Genomic DNA, 22,475 nt, shown 5'->3' with positions numbered 1-22,475 from the left:
TCCCAGGAGCTTGAGGTTGCAGTTAGCAGTGATCACACCACTGCACTCCAGCCTGGATGACAGAGTGAGACCCTTTCCTAGAACACAGAAATCATATCCTTTTTTTTTTTTTTTAAAAAAAAACCTTCTGAATCTCTCATTTTTATATCTTATACATTTGGAAGAGTTGGAATAATTTCTATATAATGCTACTGTCTTAGATAACAGACAGATTCTAAATTTCTCTGTAAGGTCAGTACCCCTTTAGTCTCTAGCTGATTATCAACTCCAAGAACAAATTCCAAAGTCAATGACCCTGAATTTCATTTGAGAAAAACAGGAAGGCACTACAAACTACGAACGTTGTTATTATAATAGCAACTGTATAGTGCTTTCTAATTTTTAGACCACTTTCACATACTCTGTTTCATATTACCTCAGGTTTATAAATTAAACCTATTTTTGAAAATATGAGTATTATAGCCTAAAAAGTTGTTAAAAATGAAAAAGACTAGATTATCCAAGCAGAGATGCCTAACTAGCATTAGGGGACATCCTCATCAGCACGGCAATTTCAAAGTCCTGGTTTGTAACACCCGACTCGTGTTCATTCAACAAATATTCATTAAGGACCTAATCCTAGTGTCAGGCTGCCTAGATTAGGAAACCTGTTAGGTCTTCAGTGAGAAAATTATATTCTGTATATGAAGAATGTGAGGACACTCAGGCTTCAAATAAAATACAATCTGTAAATTATTGTTAAGTGAAAGGCCCTGTTAAAATGGGCAGGAACAGGATTCTGAATAATTTTTTCCTTTCTTTTTGTGTGGATGGTTTTCTGGCTCCCCACTGAAGGAGTTATTAGATTAGTAAACATACTATTGTTCAGGAAAGAAAAATAAATGTGGTGTGTGTGTGTTTGATGTATTAATAGTTCTAGAGGACAGACTAAGAGCTGGTACTCCCTAAAGATCTTTTCTCTTTCTTGCCTGCCCTCCCTCCCTCCCTCCCTCCCTCCCTCCGTCCCTTCCTTCCCTCCCTCCCTATTTCCTTCTCTCTCTCTTTCTTTCTTCCTTTTTTTTTTTTTGTTTTTGTTTTTGGAGACGGAGTCTTGCTCTGTCACCCGGGCTGGAGTGTGTCGTAATCTCGGCTCACTGCAGCCTCTGCCCCCAGGTTCAAGCGATCCTCATGCTTCAACCCCCCAGTAGCTGGGACTAGAGGTGTGTGCCACCACACTTAGCTTTTTTTTTTTGTAGTTTTTTGTAGTTTTGGTAGAGACTGGGGTCTCACCATGTTGCCCAGGCTGGTCTGGAACTCCTGTGTTCAGGCAATCCACTCACCTCCGCCTCCCAAAATGCTGGGATTACAGGTGTGAGCCGCCACGTCCGGCATTGTCTTTTACTCTGGAGGTTGTGTCCAATAAGAGTACTGCTAATGGTGAAACTAAGCCAAAGCAACACATTGGCAACTGGATGACATGAAGGAGAGGCCAGTGAAGGACCCTGGATCACACAGTATGGGTTCCCAAGGACTTCTTCCTTTGGGAGACCTGGAGACGGTCGAAGGGGATCCAGATGCTTTTCTTTTCCTCCACTGGTTGTCTGGGGAAGGAAATGTGGAAATGGAGGGGGCTTTGGGGCACCCAAGTTTGGCTTTAAGCAAGTTGTGAGGTAGGCAGTTTCCTCCTTGGATCTTTTAGCCCTTTAGCAATGATTCCACTCCTTTTCTATCCCTTTCTACCCCCACATCTGCCCTCCAACACATACCCATCTAAGGGGTGCTTCTCTTTTGGCATTCCTTCTGCTCCTGTGGCATCTTTGTGCCTTTGAATTTCACCCTGAGCTTGTAAACAGGCCAGCATCCTCTGTGGCTTCTGGGCTGCTTACTGGGTAGTGCTGACAAACATCCTAAGAAATTTTCATGTCCTTTAAATCTTCTCCCTAGGACCAGATTTCTGGGTTTCTGATAAATATTCACCAACATAAGAGTGAATTTTGATAGCAACCTTCATGGGGTCAACATCTCAACCTGGTGTAGTAAGAAGAAATTTACTTTGGACTTGCACAGAGCTGGACTCCAGCCTTAACTCCTCTATGGGGAAGCTCTACGACCTTTCTATTAGTTTCCTCATCTATACAATGGGGATGATAAAACCTATCTTGCATGATTGTCACTGAGATATCTGACAAAGTGCCACATACTACCTCCTAGCTCAATCTGTATTAGTTTCCTTTTCTTTTGTAGGGTATTATGAGCATCATGTGAGAAATTAAATGTGAAAGAGCTCTGTAACCTATAAAACTCTTTCTACATATTGGATTTTGCTAATAAAAATAATACATTAATAATCTAATAATAAGGGTGGAAGGAGGCAGAGGATCAGAAAAAATAACTAATGGGTACTAGGCTTAATACCTGGGTGATGAAATAATCTATACAACAAACCTCCATGACACAAATTTACCTACATAACAAATCTTCACATGTACCCCTGAACCTAAAAGTTAAAACCAATAATTTAATAATAAAAGCACAGATAGGTAAGAGGAACAGCTAGATATTTAACAGCTAGATATTTTGGAGGAGATCTGTTTTCTTTGGGGAAGGGTCTTACTCTTTTGTCCAGGCTGGAGCCGTGGTGCCATGAGAGCTCACTGCGATCTTGAACTCCTGGCCTCAAGCAATCCACCTCAGTCTCTCGAATAGTCAGGACTACATGCTTCTGCTACCATGCAGCTAATTTTTAAAATATTTTCTAGAGACAGGGTCTCACTATGTTGCCCAGGCTGGTCTTGAACTCCTGGCCTCAAGCGATCCTCCTGCCTCAGTCTCCCAAAGTATTGAGATTATAGGTGTGAGTCCTGTGCCTGGATAGAGGTTTGCCAGTCTTATAATCTAGGAATTACTTCAATAGACATCACGACCACATTTCCAAAACAAACATCAGGAATTATGATGTGACAAGTCAAAATGCATTGGTTGGGGACAGAATCTTTTAAATAGAAATTGTCCCATAAAATTTGAGACGTATAGTTTCTGTACCTAAATGAACATTCATTGATCTTGGAAATCTATAGTGCTGGTCATCACCAACTCCTGATACGTTTCAATTCTGTTTGCAATGGACAATAATAAAATAATATGTGAGTGTGGCCTCAGGTATTCTGAATTTGGTAACTGCTGTTTCCATCTGAGGACCAAGACCTACACATCTCAGTAGCATTGAAAAAGTTAACAAACTGGTATAGAGTGCCAGAAAATTTGATCAGAATATTTTATATATACTCTAAACCGGAAAACCACACTCCCTAATATTGTGCTGGTGTGCTGGCCGGTAAAGGAAAAAACACTGAGAAAGACAGCAGCCCCTAAAAGAGAAACAATCCTAAAAGAAACGTCCAAATTGCCAATTACTTTCTGTTTGTCAAAGTCTCTACTGGAGGTGCTTGGAAGTTTGGTGAGAAGAACGAAGCTTTGTGCAAGATCCCTCAGCTGACAGGCCTGTGAGAGCCTCCGGGTGGCTGCCTCGTCTTACAGGAGGCATTCTGTTTCCTGACACCTTTTCCTATGGCCTTTGCTCTTCGTATTCTGCATGTTAGGCTTCTGTTTCTATCAATATTTGTCATTATTAGCATTTACATTGCTCCTTCAGAATTTATTTATTTTCAGACAGGGTCTCACTCTGTTGCCCAGGCCTGAGTGCAGTGGCACGATTATGGCTCACTGCAGTTTGGACCCCCGGACTCAGGGGATCCTCCCACCTTAGCTTCCCAAGTACCTGGGACCACAGGTATGTACCACCACACCTGGATAATTTTTGTTTTTTGTTTTGTTTTGTTTTGAGTTTCACTCTTGTCACCCAGACTGGAGTGCAGTGGCATGGTTTCGGCTCACTGCAACCGCTGTCTCCCAGGTTCAAGCGATTTTCCTGCCTCAGCCTTCCAAGTAGCTGGGATTACAGGCGCCCGCCACCACACCCAGCTAATTTTTGTATTTTTAGTAGAGACGGGGTTTCACCATGTTGGCCAGGTAGGTCTCAAACTCCTTGTCAGGCCTCTGAGCCCAAGCCAAGCCATCACATCCCCTGTGACTTGGACGTATATGCCCAGATGGCCTGAAGTAACTGAAGAATCACAAAAGAAGTAAAAATGGCCGGTCCTTGCCTTAAGTGATGACATTACCTTGTGAAAGTCCTTTTCCTGGCTCATCCTGGCTCAAAAAGCTCCCCCACTAAGCACCTTGTGACTCCCACTCTTGCCCGCCAGTGAACAACCCCCCTTTGACTGTAATTTTCCTTTACCTACCCAAATCCAATAAAACGGCCCCACCCTTATCTCCCTTTGCTGACTCTCTTTTAGGACTCAGCCCGCCTGCACCCAGGTAATTAAAAAGCTTTATTGCTCACACAAAGCCTGTTCAGTGGTCTCTTCACACGGATGCGCATAACATTTTGGTGCTGTGACTTGGATCGGGGGACCTCCCTTGGGAGATCAATCCCCTGTCCTCCTGCTCTTTGCTCCGTGAGAAAGATCCACCTACGACCTCTGGTCCTCAGACCAACCAGCCCAAGGAACATCTCACCAATTTTAAATTGGGTAAGCAGCCCCTTTTTACTCTCTTCTCCAACCTCTCTCACTATCCCTTAACGTCTTTCTCCTTTCAATCTTGGTACCACCCTTCAATCTCTCCCTTCTCTTAATTTCAGTTCCTTTCATTTTCTGGCAGAGACAAAGGAGACACGTTTTATCCGTGGACCCAAAACTCCGACGCCGGTCATGGACTCAGGAAGGCAGCCTTCCCTTGGTGTTTAATCACTGCAGGGACGCGTCTCTGATTACTCACCCACGTTTTAGAGGTGTTTGACCATGCTGCAGGGACGCCTGCCTTGGTCCTTCACCCTTAGCGGCAAGTCCTGCTTTTCTGGGGGAGGGGCAAGAACCCTGACCTCTTCTCTCCCTGTCTCTACCCCTTCTCTGCTTTTCTGGGGAAGGGGCAAGAACCCCAACCCCTTCTCTCCCTGTCTCTATCCCTTCTCTGCTTTTCTGGGGGAAGGGCAAGAACCTCAACCTCTTATTTTTGTGCCCTGACCCCTTATTTCCGCACCCCGACCTTTTATTTTGGTGCCCCAACCCCTTATTTCCATGCCCTGACCTCTTATTTTTGTGCCCCAACCTCTTATTTTTGCACCCCAACCCCTTATTTCTGCGCCCCAACCTCTTATCTCTGCACCCCAACCCCTTATTTCCGTGCCCCGACCTCTTTTCCCACTTTTCTGGAGGGCAAGAACCACCGAATTCCTTCTCTCCATGTCTCTACTCTCTTTTCTCTGGGCTTGCCTCCTTCACTATGGGCAACCTTCCACCCTCCATTCCTCCTTCTCCTCCTTAGCCTATGTTCTCAAGAACTTAAAACCTCTTCAACTCACACCTGACCTAAAACCTAAATGCCTTATTTTCTTCTACAATGCTGCTTAACCCCAATACAAACTCGACAGTAGTTACAAATAGCCAGAAAATGGCACTTTTGATTTTTCCATCCTACAAGATCTAAATAATTATTGTCATAAAATGGGCAAACGGTCTGAGGTGCCTGACGTCCAGGCATTCTTTTACACATAAGTCCCTCCCTAGTCTCTGTTCCCAATGCAACTCGTCCCAAATCTTCCTTCTTTCCCTCCCACCTGTCCCCTCAGTCCCAACCCCAAGCGTCGCTGAGTCTTTCCAGTCTTTTCTACAGAACCGTCTGACCTTTCCCCTCCTCGCCAGGCCGAGCTAGGTCCCAATTTTTCCTCAGCCTCCGCTCCCCACCCTGTAATCCTTTTATCACCTCCCCTCCTCACACCCCATCTGGCTTACAGTTTCGTTCCTCGACTAGCCCTCCCCCACCTACCCAGCAATTTCCTCTTAAAAAAGTAGCTAGAACTAAAGGCATAGTCAAGGTTAATGTTCCTTTTTCTTTATCCGACCTCTCCCAAGTCAGTTAGCGTTTAGGCTCTTTTTCATCAAATATAAAAACCCAGCCCAATTCATGGCCCGTTTAGCAGCAACCCTGAGACGCTTTTCAGCCCTAGACCCTGAAAGGTCAGAAGGCCGACTTATTCTCAATATGCATTTTATTTTATTACCCAATCTGCTCCTTACATTAAATAAAACCCCAAAAATTAAATTCCAGCCCTCAAACCCCACAACAGGACTTAATGAACCTCGCCTTCAACGTGTACAATAATAGAGTAGAGGCAGCCAAGTAGCAACTTATTTCTGAGTTGCAATTCCTTGCCTCCACTGTGAGACAAACCGCAGCCACATCTCCAGCACACAACTCCAAATGCCTGAACCGCAGCTGCCAGGGGTTCCTCCAGAACCTCCTACCCCAGGAGCTTGCTACAAGTGCCGGAAATCTGGCCACTGGTCCAAGGAATGCCAGCAGCCTGGGATTCCTCCTAAGCCGTGTCCCATCTGTGCAGGACCCCACTGGAAATCGGACTGTCCAACTTGCCTGACAGCCACTCCCAGAGCCCCTGGAGCTCTGGCCCAAGGCTCTCTGATTGCCTCCCTTCCAGACCTTCTCGGCTTAGTGGCTGAAGATTGACGCTGCCCCATCTCCTCGGAAGCTTCCTGGACCATCACAGACGCTTTGGGTAACTCTTAACAGTGAAGGGTAAGTCTGTCCCCTTCTTAATCAATATGGAGGCTACCCACTCCACATTACCTTCTTTTCAAGGGCCTGTTTCCCTTGCCTCCATAATTGTTGTAAGTATTGATGGCCAGGCTTCTAAACCTCTTAAAACTTCCCCACTCTGGTGCCAACTTGGACAACGTTCTTTTATACACTCCTCTTTAGTTATCCCCACCTGCCCAGCTCTCTTATTAGGTCAAGACATTTTAACTAAATTATCTGCTTCCCTGACTATTCCTAGGCTACAGCCATACCTCACTGCCACCTTTTCCCCCAGTTCAAAGCCTCCTTCACATCCTCCCCTTGTATCCCCCCACCTTAACCCACAAGTATAGGATACCTCTACTCCCTCCTTAGCGACTGATCATGCGCCCCTTACCATCTCATTAAAACCTAATCACCCTTACCCGACTCCACGCCAATATCCCATCCTACTGCACGCTTTAAAAGGATTAAAGCCTGTTATCACTCGCCTGCTACAGCATGGCCTTTTAAAGCCTGTAAACTCCCCTTACAATTCCCCCATTTTACCTGTCATAAAACCAGACAAGGCTTACAGGTTAGTTCAAGATCTGCACCTTATCAACGAAATTGTTTTGCCTGTCCACCCTGTAGTGCCCAACCCATATCCTCTCCTATCCTCAATACCTCCCTCCATAACCCATTGTTCTGTTCTGGAACTCATACATAACTTTCTTTACTATTCCTTTACACCCTTCATCCCAGCCTCTCTTTGCTTTCACTTGGACTGACCCTGACACCCATCAGGCTCAGCAAATTACCTGGGCTGTACTGCTGCAAGGCTTCACGGACAGCCCCCATTACTTCAGTCAAGCCCAAATTTCTTCCTCATCTGTTACCTATCCCGGCATAATAAATACACACTTACTCTACCTGCTGATCGTGTCTGGCTAATCTCCCAAACCCGAATCCCTTCTACAAAACAACAACTCCTTTCCTTCCTAGGCATGGTTAGTGCGGACAGAATTCTTACACAAGAGCCAGGACCGCGTCCTGTAGACTTTATGTCCAAACAACTTGATCTTACTGTTTTAGCCTAGCCCTCATGTCTGCGTGCAGTGCCTGCCACTGCTTTAATACTTTTAGAGGCCCTAAAAATCACAAACTATGCTCAACTCACTCTCTACAGTTCTCATAACTTCCAAACTCTATTTTCTTCCCCCTACCATTGCTCTAGGCAACGCTTACGCTGATAAGGTGGCTAGAAAAGCAGCCAGTGTTCCAACTTCTATCCCCACAGCAGTTTTCCTCCTTCACATCAGTCACTCTCACCTACTCCCCCGCTGAAACTTCCACCTATCAATCTCTTCCCACACAAGGCAAATGGTTCTTAGACCAAGGAAAAGATCTCCTTCCAGCCTCACAGGCCCATTCTATTCTGTCGTCATTTCATAACCTCTTCCATCTAAGTTACAAGCCGCTAGCCTATCTCTTAGAACCTCTCATTTCCTTTCCCTCCTAGAAATCTATTCTCAAGAAAATCACTTCTCAGTGTTCCATCTGCTATTCTACTACCCCTCCCTTTCCTACACATCAAGCTGGGGGATTTGCCCCTGCCCAGGACTGGCAAATTGACTTTACTCACATGCCCCAAGTCAGAAAACTACAATATCTCTTAGTCTGGGTAGACACTTTCACTGGATAGGTAGAGGCCTTTCCCACAGGGCCTGAGAAGGCCACCGCAGTCATTTCTTCCCTTCTGTCAGACATAATTCCTCAGTTTGGCCTTCACACCTCTCTATACAGTCTGATAACGGACCAGCCTTTAATAGTCAAATCACCCAAGCAGTTTCTCAGGCCCTTAGTATTCAGAGAAACTTTATATCCTTAACCATCCTCAATCTTCAGGAAAGACAGAATGGACTAATGGTCTTTTAAAAACACACCTCACCAAGCTCAGTCACCAACATAAAAAGGACTAGACAATACTTTTACCACTTTCCCTTCTCAGAATTCAGGCCTGTCCTCAGAATGCTACAGATTCCAGCCCATTTGCGTTCCTAGGTGGACACTCCTTTTTATTAGGTCCCATCTCATTCTAGACACCAGACCAACTTGGACTGCACCCCAAAAAACTTGTCATCCCTACTATCTCCTGTCTAGTCATACTCCTATTCACCGTTCTCAACTACTCACAAATGCCCTGCTCGTGTTTACACTGCTAGTTTACACTGTTTCTCCACGCCATCACAGCTGACATCTCCTGGTGCTATCCCAAACCGCCACTCTCAATTCCCTCTTAAAGTAAATAATCTTTGCTGGCAAGGCTATGCTGAGCCTCCTTAGGCACTCTCTAATTAGATGTCCTAAGTCCTCCCAATTCTTACTCCTTTAATACCTGTTTTCTCTCCTTCTCTTATTCAGACCTTGTGTCTTCTGTTTAGTTTTTCAATTCATACAAAACCATATCCAGGCCATCATCACCAATCATTCTATACGACAAGTCCTTCTTGTAACAACCCCACAATGTTGTCTCTTACCACAAGCTCTCCCTTCAGCTTAATCTCTCCCCCTCCAGGTTCCCATGCTGTCCCTAATCCCACTTGAAGCAGTCCTAAGAAACATCACCCATTCTCTCTCCATACCACCCCCCAAAAATTTCGCCACCCCAATACTTCATTATTTTGTTTTATTTTTCTTATTAATATAAGAAGGCAGGAATGTCAGGCCTCTGACCCCAAGCCAAGCCATCACATCCCCTGTGACTTGCCCAGATGGCCTGAAGTAACTGAAGAATCACAAAAGAAGTGCAAATGCCCTGCCCCACCTTAACTGATGACAGTCCGCCACAAAAGAAGTGAAAATGGCCGGTCCTTGCCTTAAATGATGACATTACCTTGTGAAAGTCCTTTTCCTGGCCGGGCGCGGTGGCTCAAGCCTGTAATCCCAGCACTTTGGGAGGCCGAGACGGGCGGATCACGAGGTCAGGAGTTCGAGACCATCCTGGCTAACACGGTGAAACCCCGTCTCTACTAAAAACACAAAAAGCTAGCCGGGCGAGGTGGCTGGCGCCTGTAGTCCCAGCAACTCGGGAGGCTGAGGCAGGAGAATGGCGTGAACCCGGGAGGCGGAGCTTGCAGTGAGCTGAGATCTGGCCACTGCACTCCAGTCCGGGTGACAGAGCGAGACTCCGTCTCAAAAAAAAAAAAAAAATAAATAAATAAAAAATAAAAAAGAAAGTCCTTTTCCTGGCTCATCCTGTCTCACAAAGCTCCCCCACTGAGCATCTTGTGACTCCCACTCCTGCCAGCCAGAGAACAACCCCCCTTTGACTGTAATTTTCCTTTACCTACCTGAATCCTATAAAACGGCCCCACCCTTATCTCCCTTTGCTGACTCTCTTTTAGGACTCAGCCCGCCTGCACCCAGGTTAATTAAAAAGTTTTATTGCTCACACAAAGCCTGTTTAATGGTCTCTTCACACAGACACACAAGCAGGACACTCCTGACCTCAGGTGATCCGCCCGCCTCGGCCTCTCTAAGTGTTGGGATTACAGGCGTGAGCCACCGCGCCTGGCCCAATTTGTATTATTTTTATTTTTTTTGTAGACACTGGGTCTCTCTTATGTTACCCTCAAACTCCCGGGCTCAAGCGACCCTCCAGCCTTGGTGAGAGCCACAGCGCCCAGCCTCTCTAAGAATTTAAAAGGCAGTTTCAGATCACAATATCATCTATCTCGTTCACAGTCCCCTTGCTTTTTACTGTAACCCTTTAAAAAGCATTATACAGATAAAGAAACGGTGGTTTCACAGTGAAGTAACCACCAAAAACTCTTGGCATGCCAATCCTCTGCCTTCTTCAGGCGATAGGATTAAGAATGGGATCCTAGGATGCTTACATGCAATGATGAACCCGAAAACGCTTGCAAACTGCTACACAAATATTGATCACGAAAAAGGAAGTCCTCTTCCCACCTGGAGACTGTGTGGGGTATGGCGAGGTCGGGGGGCGGAATCTCGTGTCTTGCTCCACCCTCCTGACGAGGCGAGGGCCTAACCTGGACCGCGGAGGAATCGAGTGACTGCCTCAAAAATCTCCTAGAACCTATCCCCGTGGCCCCGCCCCTTCGCGGCCTCTCAGTCTCTGCCGCGGAGCCCCGCCCGCCCCTCATGTTTCTCCGAGCAGGCCTGGCCGCCCTCTCTCCGTTTGTTCGCAGTCTTCAGCCCTCTCCTGTCGCCGCCATGAGCACTGGCACCTTCGTCGTGTCACAGCCGCTTAATTACCGCGGCGGGGCCCGCGTGGAGCCGGCTGATGCCTCCGGCACCGAGAAAGCTTTCGAGCCGGCAACCGGTAACTGCACCGAGCCGGGGAGGCTGGGGCGCCGCGGGGCCGGGTGCGCGGATTTCCCGGCCAGCCCCAGTTTCCTGTGTTCTGCAGGGTTGACCTGAGCACAGACTGTGACAGTGGAGAGTCTAAGGTTGTGTGTGTAGGCAGCTAGCGATTATGGGGCAACGCGAGTGCCTCTGGGCAGGGATGGGAAGGGAGGAAAAGGAAAAGCTGATGGTAGGATAGTGAGGAGTTTTACCGGGGCCAGAACAGAGTTCGCAAAGTCCTGGTGTGGGAAGTCGTGCGTCTGTTAACTTCCTTTTTTTTTTTTTTTGAGACAGGGTTTCACTCTGTTGCCCAGGTTGAAATGCAGGGGCACGATCTCAGCTCACTGCGCCCTCGACCTTCCGGACTCAAGTGCTTCTCCCGCCTCAGCCTCCCTGGTAGCTGGGATTATAGGCTCCCAACCACGTCCGGCTAATTTTTGTATTTTTGGTAGAGACGGGGTTTCAGCATGTTACTCAGGCTGGTCTCCAACTCCTGAGCGTAGGTGATCCTCCCGCCTCGGCCTCCCAAAGTGCTGGGATTACAGGCGTGAGCCACCGCGCCCAGCCAGCTGTTCCCCTTTTAAAACTAGGACTGATGTATTATTGTCTTCAAATGTGTGCATAGGAGAGGAATTCTAAAAGAACCGGGCGGGGTTGTGGGGAAGATAATTACTTGTGCTGGGAATGAAGGAGCGCTCATAGATAGTTTCTAATGACTACGAATGAGGACTTTGTCACCACATTCTAATATTAAAATATTTCTGCACATTAATCAGAATTGGGAAAGGAAAAAAACCCCACCTTTATTCAGTACTTTCTTCCCCAGCTTTATGGAAGTATAATTAACAAATAAAAATTGTATACACTTAAGTGTAAAACATGGTGTAATGTATGTATACCTTACAAAATGATTACCACAGTCAATCTAATTATCCATTGCTTCTGCATAGTTACAGCTTTTTTTGTATAGTGAAATATTTAAGATCTATTCTTTTAGCAAATTTCAAGTATACGATGCAGTATTGGTAACCATAGTCACCATGGTCTACATGAGCTCTCCACAATTTATTCATCGTGCTGAAATAAAACTTTTTTAATCCAGTGGATAATGTGTGCTAAGCACTGTGCTAGGCACTGGATTTACTCTGGGAACTCTGAAGGTCACAGAAATAAGGAAGAAGAGGCTTTTTATTTTGGTTTTGTGTTGTGCTTATTTTGCTGGGTTTTATGGAATATATGTGGGGAGGAAAATGTAAATATTTTGTGTAAAATGTAGCCAGAGCAATAAAACTGATTTGCAGGGGACTGGAGAATTTAGTATTTGACCATCCACACTAAACCACAGAGCAGTGACTTGGCAGAACCAGAAGGTGTTATCACATCTCTTCTTTATATAGGAGGAAACAGCTTCTCTACCCTGACCTAATCTTGATACAGAAGAAAGAAAAATTGCTCTTTGTTGTTTTAATTACCTACAGTGTGTGACCCTCAGCCACTGCCTTTACCAGCTGGCTGTTCAAGTTTGTAACAGAAATTGCGGATTTGTGAAATCTCCCTGGAAACAGTCCCAGGAGTTCTTGTGAAGAGGATTTGCTGAGTTGACAAGCTTAAAGAATGCTTGTTGGTAGAGGCAGTACAGCCCTTGATATGGGTCTAGAAAAACTGATTGTTTCATAATTTGCACCAGAAAAGGGAGAGGGAATAAAGGTGGAATAAGAAAAGGAAATACTGGATTTTTTGAGAAAAAAAATGTTCTTTAGGAATGCCTTATCCTGATATTACTGCTTATTCACTATATTTATCAAGTAGTACTATATCTATCAGTAGTATGATATAACCTACATAGAATATAGACGAGGGATTTACAGTCAGAATTTATAACCCAGAAGACCGATTACTTTTGACTTTCATTTTACGAGACCTCTGAGGTTCTGAGATAATGTTTAGGAGTGTTGCAGAACTTAATGGGAAATTAATGTTAGTAAACTCAACTGTAAAATAGTAGAGGGCAGGGGTTCTTAACCCTAAATCCGTGATGAGTTTAGGGCAGGGGACATGACATTCCTGTAATTCTGTTATATGTTTAAGTACATTTTTCTGGAGAGAAGTCTGCAACTTTTATCAGACTCCTAAAACGTGTCAGTGACCGCAAAATATAGTTAAGAACTGCTAGGCCGGGCGTGGTGGCTTACACCTGTAATCCCAGCACTTTGGGAAGCAGAAGTAGGTGATTCATACGTGCCTGTAATCCCAGCTACTCGGAAGGCTGAGGCAGGAGAATTGCTGGAACCCAGGAAGGGAAAGTTGCAGTGAGCCAAGAACGCGCCATTGCACTCCAGCCTGGGCGACAAGAGTGAGTCTCTGTCTTACAAACGAAAAAACAAACAAACAAAAAACCCCCTGCTAGTATAGAGATGGTCACTAAATCAAGCCATACTTAAAAACAAGAAGGGACGGTAGCTCACGCCTGTAATTCCGGCACTTTGGGAGGCCGAGGCGGGCGGATCATGAGGTCAGGAAATCGAAACCATCCTGGTCAACATGGTGAAACCCGGTTTCTACTAAAAAATACAAAATATTAGCCGGGCGTAGTGGCGTGCACTGGTAGTCCCAGCTATTCAGGAGGCTGAGGCAGGGGAATTGCTTGAATTCGGGAGGCGGAGATTGCAGTGAACCGAGACTGCGCCACTGCACTCCAGCCTGGGCGACAGCGTAAGACTTCATCTCAAACAAACAAAAAAGAAGGGAATACTACTAAGAGAATGTTGATAGATAATTTTTTTTTTTTTTTTTTTTGAGACGGAGTCTCGCTCTGTCGCCCAGGCTGGAGTGCAGTGGCCGGATCTCAGCTCACTGCAAGCTCCGCCTCCCGGGTTTACGCCATTCTCCTGCCTCAGCTTCCCGAGTAGCTGGGACTACAGGCACCCGCCACCGTGCCCGGCTAGTTTTTTGTATTTTTTTAGTAGAGACGGGGTTTCACCGTGTTAGCCAGGATGGTCTCGATCTCCTAACCTCGTGATCCGCCCGTCTCGGCCTCCCAAAGTGCTGGGATTACAGGCTTGAGCCACCGTGCCTGGCCTATAGATAGTATTTTATTTAAATATGTGACAACAATTTGAGATAAAACTGATGTTTCCCCTCTTTATAGGCCGAGTGATAGCGACTTTCACATGTTCAGGAGAAAAGGAAGTAAATTTGGCTGTTCAAAATGCAAAAGCTGCTTTTAAAATATGGAGTCAAAAATCTGGCATGGAGCGTTGCCGAATCCTTTTGGAGGCTGCCAGGATAATAAGGGTATGTTTCAATTTATTCCCTTCCACAAAGCTCAGACATTGCTCTGAGGGTTCTTTGTGCTCTTTGCAGTTCGACTTTGATGCAACATTAGGCCATAACGTTTTTATAAAATGGAAAAACATTTCCACATGCTCACCTTAGTATATAAAACAAGTTTTTGTTCAATGCTTCCCATCTGGATCTTGGCCCTTGGACATCTCCTTTGGCATGTTTTCATGTTTGTAAAGCTTTGTGTTGAATTGTAATGCACTCTATAGCTCATCTTCCTTTTCTTTTTTCTTTTTATTTTTTGAGACGGAGTCTTGCTCTGTCGCCCAGGCTGGAGTGCAGTGGAGTGATCTCAGCTCACTGCAACCTTTGCCTCCCGGGCTCAAGCAGTTCTCCTGCCTCAGCCTCCCAAGTAGCTGGGACTACAGGTATGTGCCACCACGCCCGGCTAATTTTTGTATTTTTAGTAGAGATGGATTTCACCATGTTGGCCAGGCTGGTCTTGAACCCCTGACCTCAAGTGATCCACCCATGTTGGCCTCACAAAGTTCTGGGATTACAGGCGTGAGCCACCGTGCCCAGCCTTCCTTTTCTTTTTAAACCATGTTGTTTACTTGTTTCTTTTTTATTCTTTGTTTTGATGACTCTCAAGTCTACCTTTATTTTTCAGATTTGTTTTCAGATAGGGTTTTAAGTATTGTTACTTTAATTGGGAAGATTTGTAGATGTTCCCTTTGAAAAAAGAAAGTTAAACTTTTTTTTTTTAAATCATAAATATATAGTTTTTGTCAACTAAAAAATCATTGTAAAAACAAGTATTAAATGCTCTTCTCAAAATATAAAAAGACTGCAATGCAAAGGGTTTCTGTGGTGTAGTAGTTACTACGCTGGCCTAACACATGGAAGGTCCTCTATTTGAAACCCAGCGGAAACAAAAGGTTTCTTTTGTCTCCCAGAATCTGACCAGGCCTCTTCTTCCTGGGAGTCCAGAGCTGCAAGGAACAAGTGATAATCTTGCCTCCTTTTTTTTTTTCTTTTTTAATACTTTAAGTTCTAGGGTACATGTACACAACATGCAGGTTTGATAAATAGGTATACAGGTGCCATGTTGGTTTGCTGCATCCATCAACTCATCATTTACATTAGGTATTTCTCCTAATGCTATCCCTCCTCCAGCCCCCCACACCCCGACAGGCCCCAGCGTGTGATGTTCCCCGCCCTGTGTCCAAGTGATCTCATTGTTCAATTCCCACCTATGAATGAGAACAGGCAGTGTTTGGTTTTTTGTCCTTGTGATAGTTTGCTCAGAATGATGGTTTCCAGCTTCATCCATGTCCCTGCAAAGGACATGAACTCATCCTTTTTTATGACTGCATAGTATTCCATGGTGTATATGTGCCACATTTTCTTAATCCAGTCTATCATTGATGGACATTTAGGTTGGTTCCAAGTCTTTGCTATTGTGAATAGTGCCGCAATAAACATATGTGTACGTGTGGTTTTTTATTTAAGTTCTAAAGGACATGTGTGCAACATGCAGGTTTGTTACATATGTATACATGTGCCATGTTTGCTGCACCCATTAACTTGTCATTTTTATTAGGTATTTTTCCTAATGCTATCCCTCCCCCATCCCCAAACCCCACAACAGGCCCCCGTGTGTGATGTTCCGCACCCTGTGTCCATGTGTTCTCACTCTTCAATTCCCACCTATGGGTGAGAACATGCAGTGTTTGGTTTTCTGTCCTTGTGATAGTTTGCTCAGAATGATGTTTTCCAGCTTCATCAATGTCCCTACAAAGGACATGAACTCATCCATTTTTATGACTGCATAGTATTCCATGGTGTATATGTGCAACATTTTGTTAATCTAGTCTGTCACTGATGGACATTTGGGTTGGTTCCAAGTCTTTGCTATTGTGAATAGTGCCACAGTAAACATACGTGTGCATGTGTCTTTATAGTAGCATGATTTATAATCCTTTGGGTATATACCCAGTAATGGGATCGCTGGGTCAAATGGTATTTCTAGTGCTAGATCTTTAAAGAATTGCCACACTGTTTTCCACAATGGTTGAACTAGTTTACAGTCCCACCAACAGTGTAAAAGTGTTCCTATTTCTCCACATCCTCTCCAGCACCTGTTGTTTCCTGACTTTTTAATGATTGCCATTCTAACTGGTGTGAGATGGTATCTCATTGTGGTTTTGATTTGCATTTCTCTGATGGCGAGTGATGATGAGTATTTTTTCATGTGTCTGTTGGCTGCATAAATGTCTTCTTTTGAGAAGTGTCTGTTCATATCCTTTGCCCACTTTTTGATGGGGTTGTTTGATGTTTTCTTGTAAATTTGTTTAAGTTCTTTGTAGATTCTGGATATTAACCCTTTGTGAGATGGGTAGATTGCAAAAATTTTCTCCCATTCTGTAGATTGCCTGTTGATTCTGATGGCAGTTTATTTTGCTGTGCGGAAGCTCTTTAGTTTAATTAGATCCCATTTGTCTATTTTGGCTTTTGTTGCCATTGCTTTTTGGTGTTTTTGTCGTGAAGTCCTTGCCCATGCCTATGTCCTGAATGGTATTGCCTAGGTTTTCTTCTAGGGTTTTTAGGGTTTTAGGTCTAACATTTAAGTCTTTAATCCATCTTGAATTAATTTTTGTATAAGGTGTAAGGAAGGGATCCAGTTTCAGCTTTCTACATATGGCTAGCCAGTTTTCCCAGCACCATTTATTAAATAGGGAATCCTTTCCCCATTTCTTGTTTTTGTCAGGTTTGTCAAAGATCAGATGGTTGTAGATGTGTGGTATTATTTCTGAGGCCTCTGTTCTGTTCTATTGGTCTGTATCTCTGTTTTGGTACCAGTACCATGCTGTTTTGGTTAGTGTAGCTTTTTTTTTTTTTTTTTTTTTTTTTATTATACTTTAAGTTCTAGGGTACATGTGCATAACGTGCAGGTTTGTTACATATGTATACTTATGCCATGTTGGTGTGCTGCACCAATCAACTCGTCAGCACCCATCAATTCATCATTTATATCATGTATAACTCCCCAATGCAATCCCTCCCTCCTCCCCCCTCCCCCCTCCCCATGATAGGCCCCAGTGCGTGATGTTCCCCTTCCCGAGTCCAAGTGATCTCATTGTTCAGTTCCCACCTATGAGTGAGAACATGCGGTGTTTGGTTTTCTGTTCTTGTGATAGTTTGCTAAGAATGATGGTTTCCAGCTGCATCCATGTCCCTACAAAGGACGCAAGCTCATCCTTTTTTATGGCTGCATAGTATTCCATGGTGTATATGTGCCACATTTTCTTAATCCAGTCTGTCACAGATGGACATTTGGGTTTAGTATAGTTTGAAGTCAGGTAGTGTGATGCCTCCAGCTTTGTTCTTTTTCCTTAGGATTGTCTTGGCAATGCAGGCTCTTTTATGGTTCCATATGAACTTTAAAGTAGTTTTTTCCAATTCTGTGAAGAAAGTCATTGGTAACTTGAAGGGGATGGCATTGAATCTATAAATTACCTTGGGCAGTATGGCCATTTTCATGATATTGATTCTTCCTATCCATGAGCATGGTATGTTCTTCCCTTTGTTTGTGTCCTCTTTTATTTCGTTGAGCAGTGGTGTGTAGTTCTCCTTGAAGAGGTCCTTCACATCTCTTGTAAGTTGGATTCCTAGGTATTTTATTCTCTTTGTAGCAATTGTGAATGGGAGTTCACTCATGATTTGGCTCTCTGTCTGTTATTGGTATATAGGAATGCTTGTGATTTTTGCACATTGATTTTGTATACTGAGACTCTGCTGAAGTTGCTTATCAGCTTAAGGAGATTTTGAGCTGAGACAATGAGGTTTTCTAAATATGCGATCATGTCATCTGCAAACAGGGACAATTTGACTTCCTTTTAATTGAATACCCTTTATTTTTTTCTCCTGCCTGATTGCCCTGGCCACAACTTCCAACACTATGTTGAATAGGAGTGGTGAGAGAGGGCATCCTTGTCTTGTGCCAGTTTTCAAAGGGAATGCTTCTGGTTTTTGCCCATTCAGTATGATATTGGCTGTGGGTTTGTCATAAATAGCTCTTATTATTTTGAGATACGTTCCATCAATACCTAGTTTATTGAGAGTTTTTATCATGAAGCACTGTTGAATTTTGTTGAAGGCCTTTTCTGAGTCTATTGAGATAATCATGTGGTTCTTGTCTTTGGTTCTGTTTATATGATGGATTACGTTTATTGATTTGTGTATGTTGAACCATTCTTGCATCCCAGAGATGAAGCCAACTTGATCGTAGTGGATAAGCTTTCTGATGTGCTGCTGGATTCGGTTTGCCAGTATTTTATTGAGGATTTTTGCATTGATGTTCATCAGGGATATTGGTCTAAAAATCTCTTTTTTTTTGGTTATATCTCTGCCATGCTTTGGTATCAGGATGATGCTAGCCTCATAAAATGAGTTAGGGAGGATTCCCTCTTTTTCTAATGATTGGAATAGTTTCAGAAGGAATAGTACCAGCTCATCTCTGTACCTCTGGTAGAATTTGGCTGTGAATCTATCTGGTCCTGGACTTTTTTGGTTGGTAGGCTATTAATTATTGCTTCAATTTTAGAGTCTGTTATTGGTCTATTCAGGGATTCAACTTCTTCCTGGTTTAGTTTTGGGAGGGTGTATGTGTCCAGGAATGTATCCATTTCTTCTAGATTTTCTAGTTTATTTGCGTAGAGGTGTTTTTAGTATTCTCTGATGGTAGTTTGTATTTCTGTGAGATTTGTGGTGATATCCCCTTTATCATTTTTTATTGCGTCTATTTGGTTCTTCTCTCTTTTCTTCTTTATTAGCCTTGCTGGTAGTCTATCAATTTTGTTGATCTTTTCAAAAAACCACCTCCTGGATTCATTGATTTTTTTGAAGGGTTTTTTTTGTGTTTCTGTCTCCTTCAGTTCTGCTCTGATCTTAGTTATTTCTCGCCTTCTGCTAGCTTTTGAATGTGTTTGTTCTTGCTTCTCTAGTTCTTTTCATTGTGATGTTAGGGTGTCGATTTTAGATCTTTCCTGCTTTCTCTTGTGGGCATTTAGTGCTATAAGTTTCCCTCTACACACTGCTTTAAATGTGTCCCAGAGTTTCTGGTATGTTGTGACTTTGTTTTCGTTGGTTTCAAAGAACATCTTTATTTCTGCGTTCATTTTGTTATTTATCCAGTAGTCATTCAGGAGCAGGTTGTTCAGTTTCCATGTTGTTGTGTGGTTTTGAGTGAGTTTCTTAATCCTGAGTTCTAATTTGATTGCACTGTGGTCTGAGAGACAGTTGGTTACAATTTCTGTTCTTTTATGTTTATGTTTGCTGAGGAGTGCTTTACTTCCAACTATGTGGTCAATTTTGGAATAAGTGCAATGTAGTGCTGAGAAGAATGTATATTCTGTTGATTCAGGGTGGAGAGTTCTATAGATGTCTATTAGGTCTGCTTGGTGCAGAGCTGAGTTCAAGTCCTGAATATCCTTGTTAACATTCAGTCTCATTGATCTAATGTTGACAGTGGGGTGTTAAAGTCTCCCATTATTATTGTGTGGGAGTCTAGGTCTCTTTGTAGGTCTCTAAGGACTTGCTTTATGAATCTGGGTGCTCCTGTGTTGGCTGCATATACATTTAGGATAGTTAGCTCTTCTTGTTGCATTGATTCCTTTACCATTATGTAATGCCCTTCTTTGTCTGTTTTGATCTTTGTTGGTTTAAAGTCTGTTTTATCAGAGACTAGGATTGCAACCCCTGATTTTTTTGTTTTTGTTGTTTTCCATTTGCTTGGTAGTTCTTCCTCCATCCCTTTATTTTGAGGCTATGTGTGTCTCTGCACGTGAGATGGGTCTCCTGAATATAGCACACTGATAGGTCTTGACTCTTTATCCAGTTTGCCAGTCTGTGTCTTTTAATTGGGGCATTTAGCACATTTACATTTAAGATTAATATTGTTATGTGTGAATGTGATCCTGTTATTATGATGTTAGCTGGTTATTTTGCTCGTTAGTTGATGCAGTTTCTTCCTAGCATCGATGGTCTTTACCATTCGGCATGTTTTTGCAGTGACTGGTACCGGTTGTTCCTTTCCATGTTTAGTGCTTAATTCAGGAGCTCTTGTAAGGTAGCCCTGGTGGCGACAAAATCTCTCAGCATTTGCTTGTCTGTAAACAATTTTATTCATCCTTCAGTTAAGAAGCTTAGTTTGACTGGATATGAAATTGTAGGTGAAAATTCTTTTTTTTAAGAATGTTGAATATTGGCCCCTACTCTCTTCTGGCTTGTAGGGTTTCTGCTGAGAGATCTGCTGTTAGTCTGATGGGTTTCCCTTTGTGGGTAACCCAACCTTTCTCTCTGGCTGCCCTTAACATTTTTTCCTTCATTTCAACCTTGGTGAATCTGACAATTACATGTCTTGGGGTTGCTCTTCTCAAGGAGTATCTTTGTGGTGGTCTGTGTATTTCCTGAATTTGAATGTTGGCCTGCCGTGCTAGGTTGGGGAAGTTCTCCTGGATAATATCCTGAAGAGTGTTTTCTGACTTGTTTCCATTCTCCCCGTAACTTTCAGGTACACCAGTCAAACGCAGATTTGGTCTTTTCACGTAGTCCCGTATTTCTTGGAGGCTTTGTTTCTTTTTACTGTTTTTTCTCTAAACTTCTCTTGCTTCATTTCATTCATTTGCTCTTCAGTCACTGATACCCTTTCTTCCAGTTGGTCGAATCGGCTACTGAAGCTTGTGCATGCATCACATAGTTCTCATGCCATGGTTTTGAGCTCCATCAGGTCATTTAAGGTCTTCCCTACACTGTTGATTCTAGTGAGCCATTTGTCTAATCTTTTTTCAAGGTTTTTAGCTTCTTTGCAATGGGTTCGAACATCCTCCTTTAGCTCAGAGAAATTTATTACTAATCTTCTGAAGCCTACTTCTGTCACTTGTCAAAGTCATTCTCCGTCCAGCTTTGTTCTGTTGCTGGCGAGGAGCTGCAATCCTTTGGAGAAGAGGCACTCAGAATTTTAGAATTTTCGGCTTTTCTGTTCTTGTTTCTCCCCATCTTTGTGGTTTTACCTACCTTTGGTTTTTGATGATGGTGACCTACAGATTGGGTTTTGGTGTGGATGTCCTTTTTGTTGATGTTGATGCTTTTCCTTTCTGTTTGTTTGTTTTCCTTCTAATAGTTGGGACCCTCAGCTGCAGGTCTGTTTGGAGTTTACTGGAGGTCCACTCCAGACCCTGTTTAACTGGGTATCACCAGTGGAGGCTGCAGAACAGCAAATATTGCAGAACAGCAAATGTTGCTTCCTGATCCTTCCTCTGGAAGCTTTGTCCCAGAAGGGCACCTGCCTATACAAGGTGTCAGTCGGCCCCTACTGGGAGGTGTCTCCCAGTTTGGCTACTTGGGGGCCAGGGACTCACTTGAGGAGGCAGTCTGTCCATTCTCAGATCTCAGACTCCATGCTGGGAGAACCACTACTCTCTTTGAAGCTGTCAGACAGGGACTTTTAAGTCTGCAGAAGTTTATGCTGCCTTTTGTTCAGGTATGCCCTGCCCCCAGAGGTGCAGTCTGCAGAGGCAGGCAGGCCTCCTTGAGCTGCGGTGGGTTCCACCCAGTTCCAGTTTCCCCGAATGCTTTGTTTACCTAGTCAAGCCTCAGCAATGGCAGACGCCCCTCCCCCAGCTTCGCCGCCACCTCGCAGTTCCATCTTGGACTGCTGTGCTAGCAATAAGCAAGGCTCCGTGGGCGTGGGACCTGCCAAGCCAGGTGTCGGATATAATCTCCTGGTGTGCTGCTTGCTAAGACTGTTGGAAAAGTGCAGTATTAGGGCGGGAGTGTCCCGATTTTCCAGGTACCATCTGTCACGGCTTCCCTTGGCTAGGAAAGGGAATTCCCTGACCCCTTGTGCTTCCCGGATGAGGCGATGCCCTGCCCTGCTTTGGCTACCCTCCGTGGGCTGCACCCACTGTCCAACCAGTCTCAATGAGATGAACCCAATACCTCAGTTGGAAATGCAGAAATCACCCGTCTTCTGCATCGATCCCGCTGGGAGCTGGAGTTTGGAGCTGTTTGTATTCGGCCATCTTGGTTCTGGACCCCGATAGTTAAACTTTTTTTTTTTTTTTTTTTTTTTTTGAGGCAGAGTCTCACTCTGTCCCCGGGGCTGGAGTGCAGTGGCCGGATCTCAGCTCACTGCAAGCTCC

At 44.1% G+C, this 22,475-nt stretch overlaps 1 protein-coding gene across 1 annotated transcript in view; it reads left to right on the top strand.

Moving 5' to 3' along the window:
- Positions 1–10,669: 10,669 nt before the first annotated feature.
- The window catches only part of ALDH9A1 (aldehyde dehydrogenase 9 family member A1), a 41,068-nt gene continuing 29,262 nt past the window's right edge, over positions 10,670–22,475 (top strand). Inside the window, exons 1-2 of the mRNA XM_010373368.2 lie at positions 10,670–10,966; positions 14,138–14,283. Of these exons, the coding sequence (XP_010371670.2) occupies positions 10,786–10,966; positions 14,138–14,283 (327 nt within the window). The 5' untranslated portion in view covers positions 10,670–10,785. The remainder of the gene's footprint in view (positions 10,967–14,137; positions 14,284–22,475) is intronic.

This window comes from Rhinopithecus roxellana, chromosome 8 (assembly GCF_007565055.1).
Source record: "Rhinopithecus roxellana isolate Shanxi Qingling chromosome 8, ASM756505v1, whole genome shotgun sequence".
NCBI lineage: Eukaryota > Metazoa > Chordata > Mammalia > Primates > Cercopithecidae > Rhinopithecus > Rhinopithecus roxellana.
This window is presented reverse-complemented; position numbering and strand designations above follow the sequence as displayed.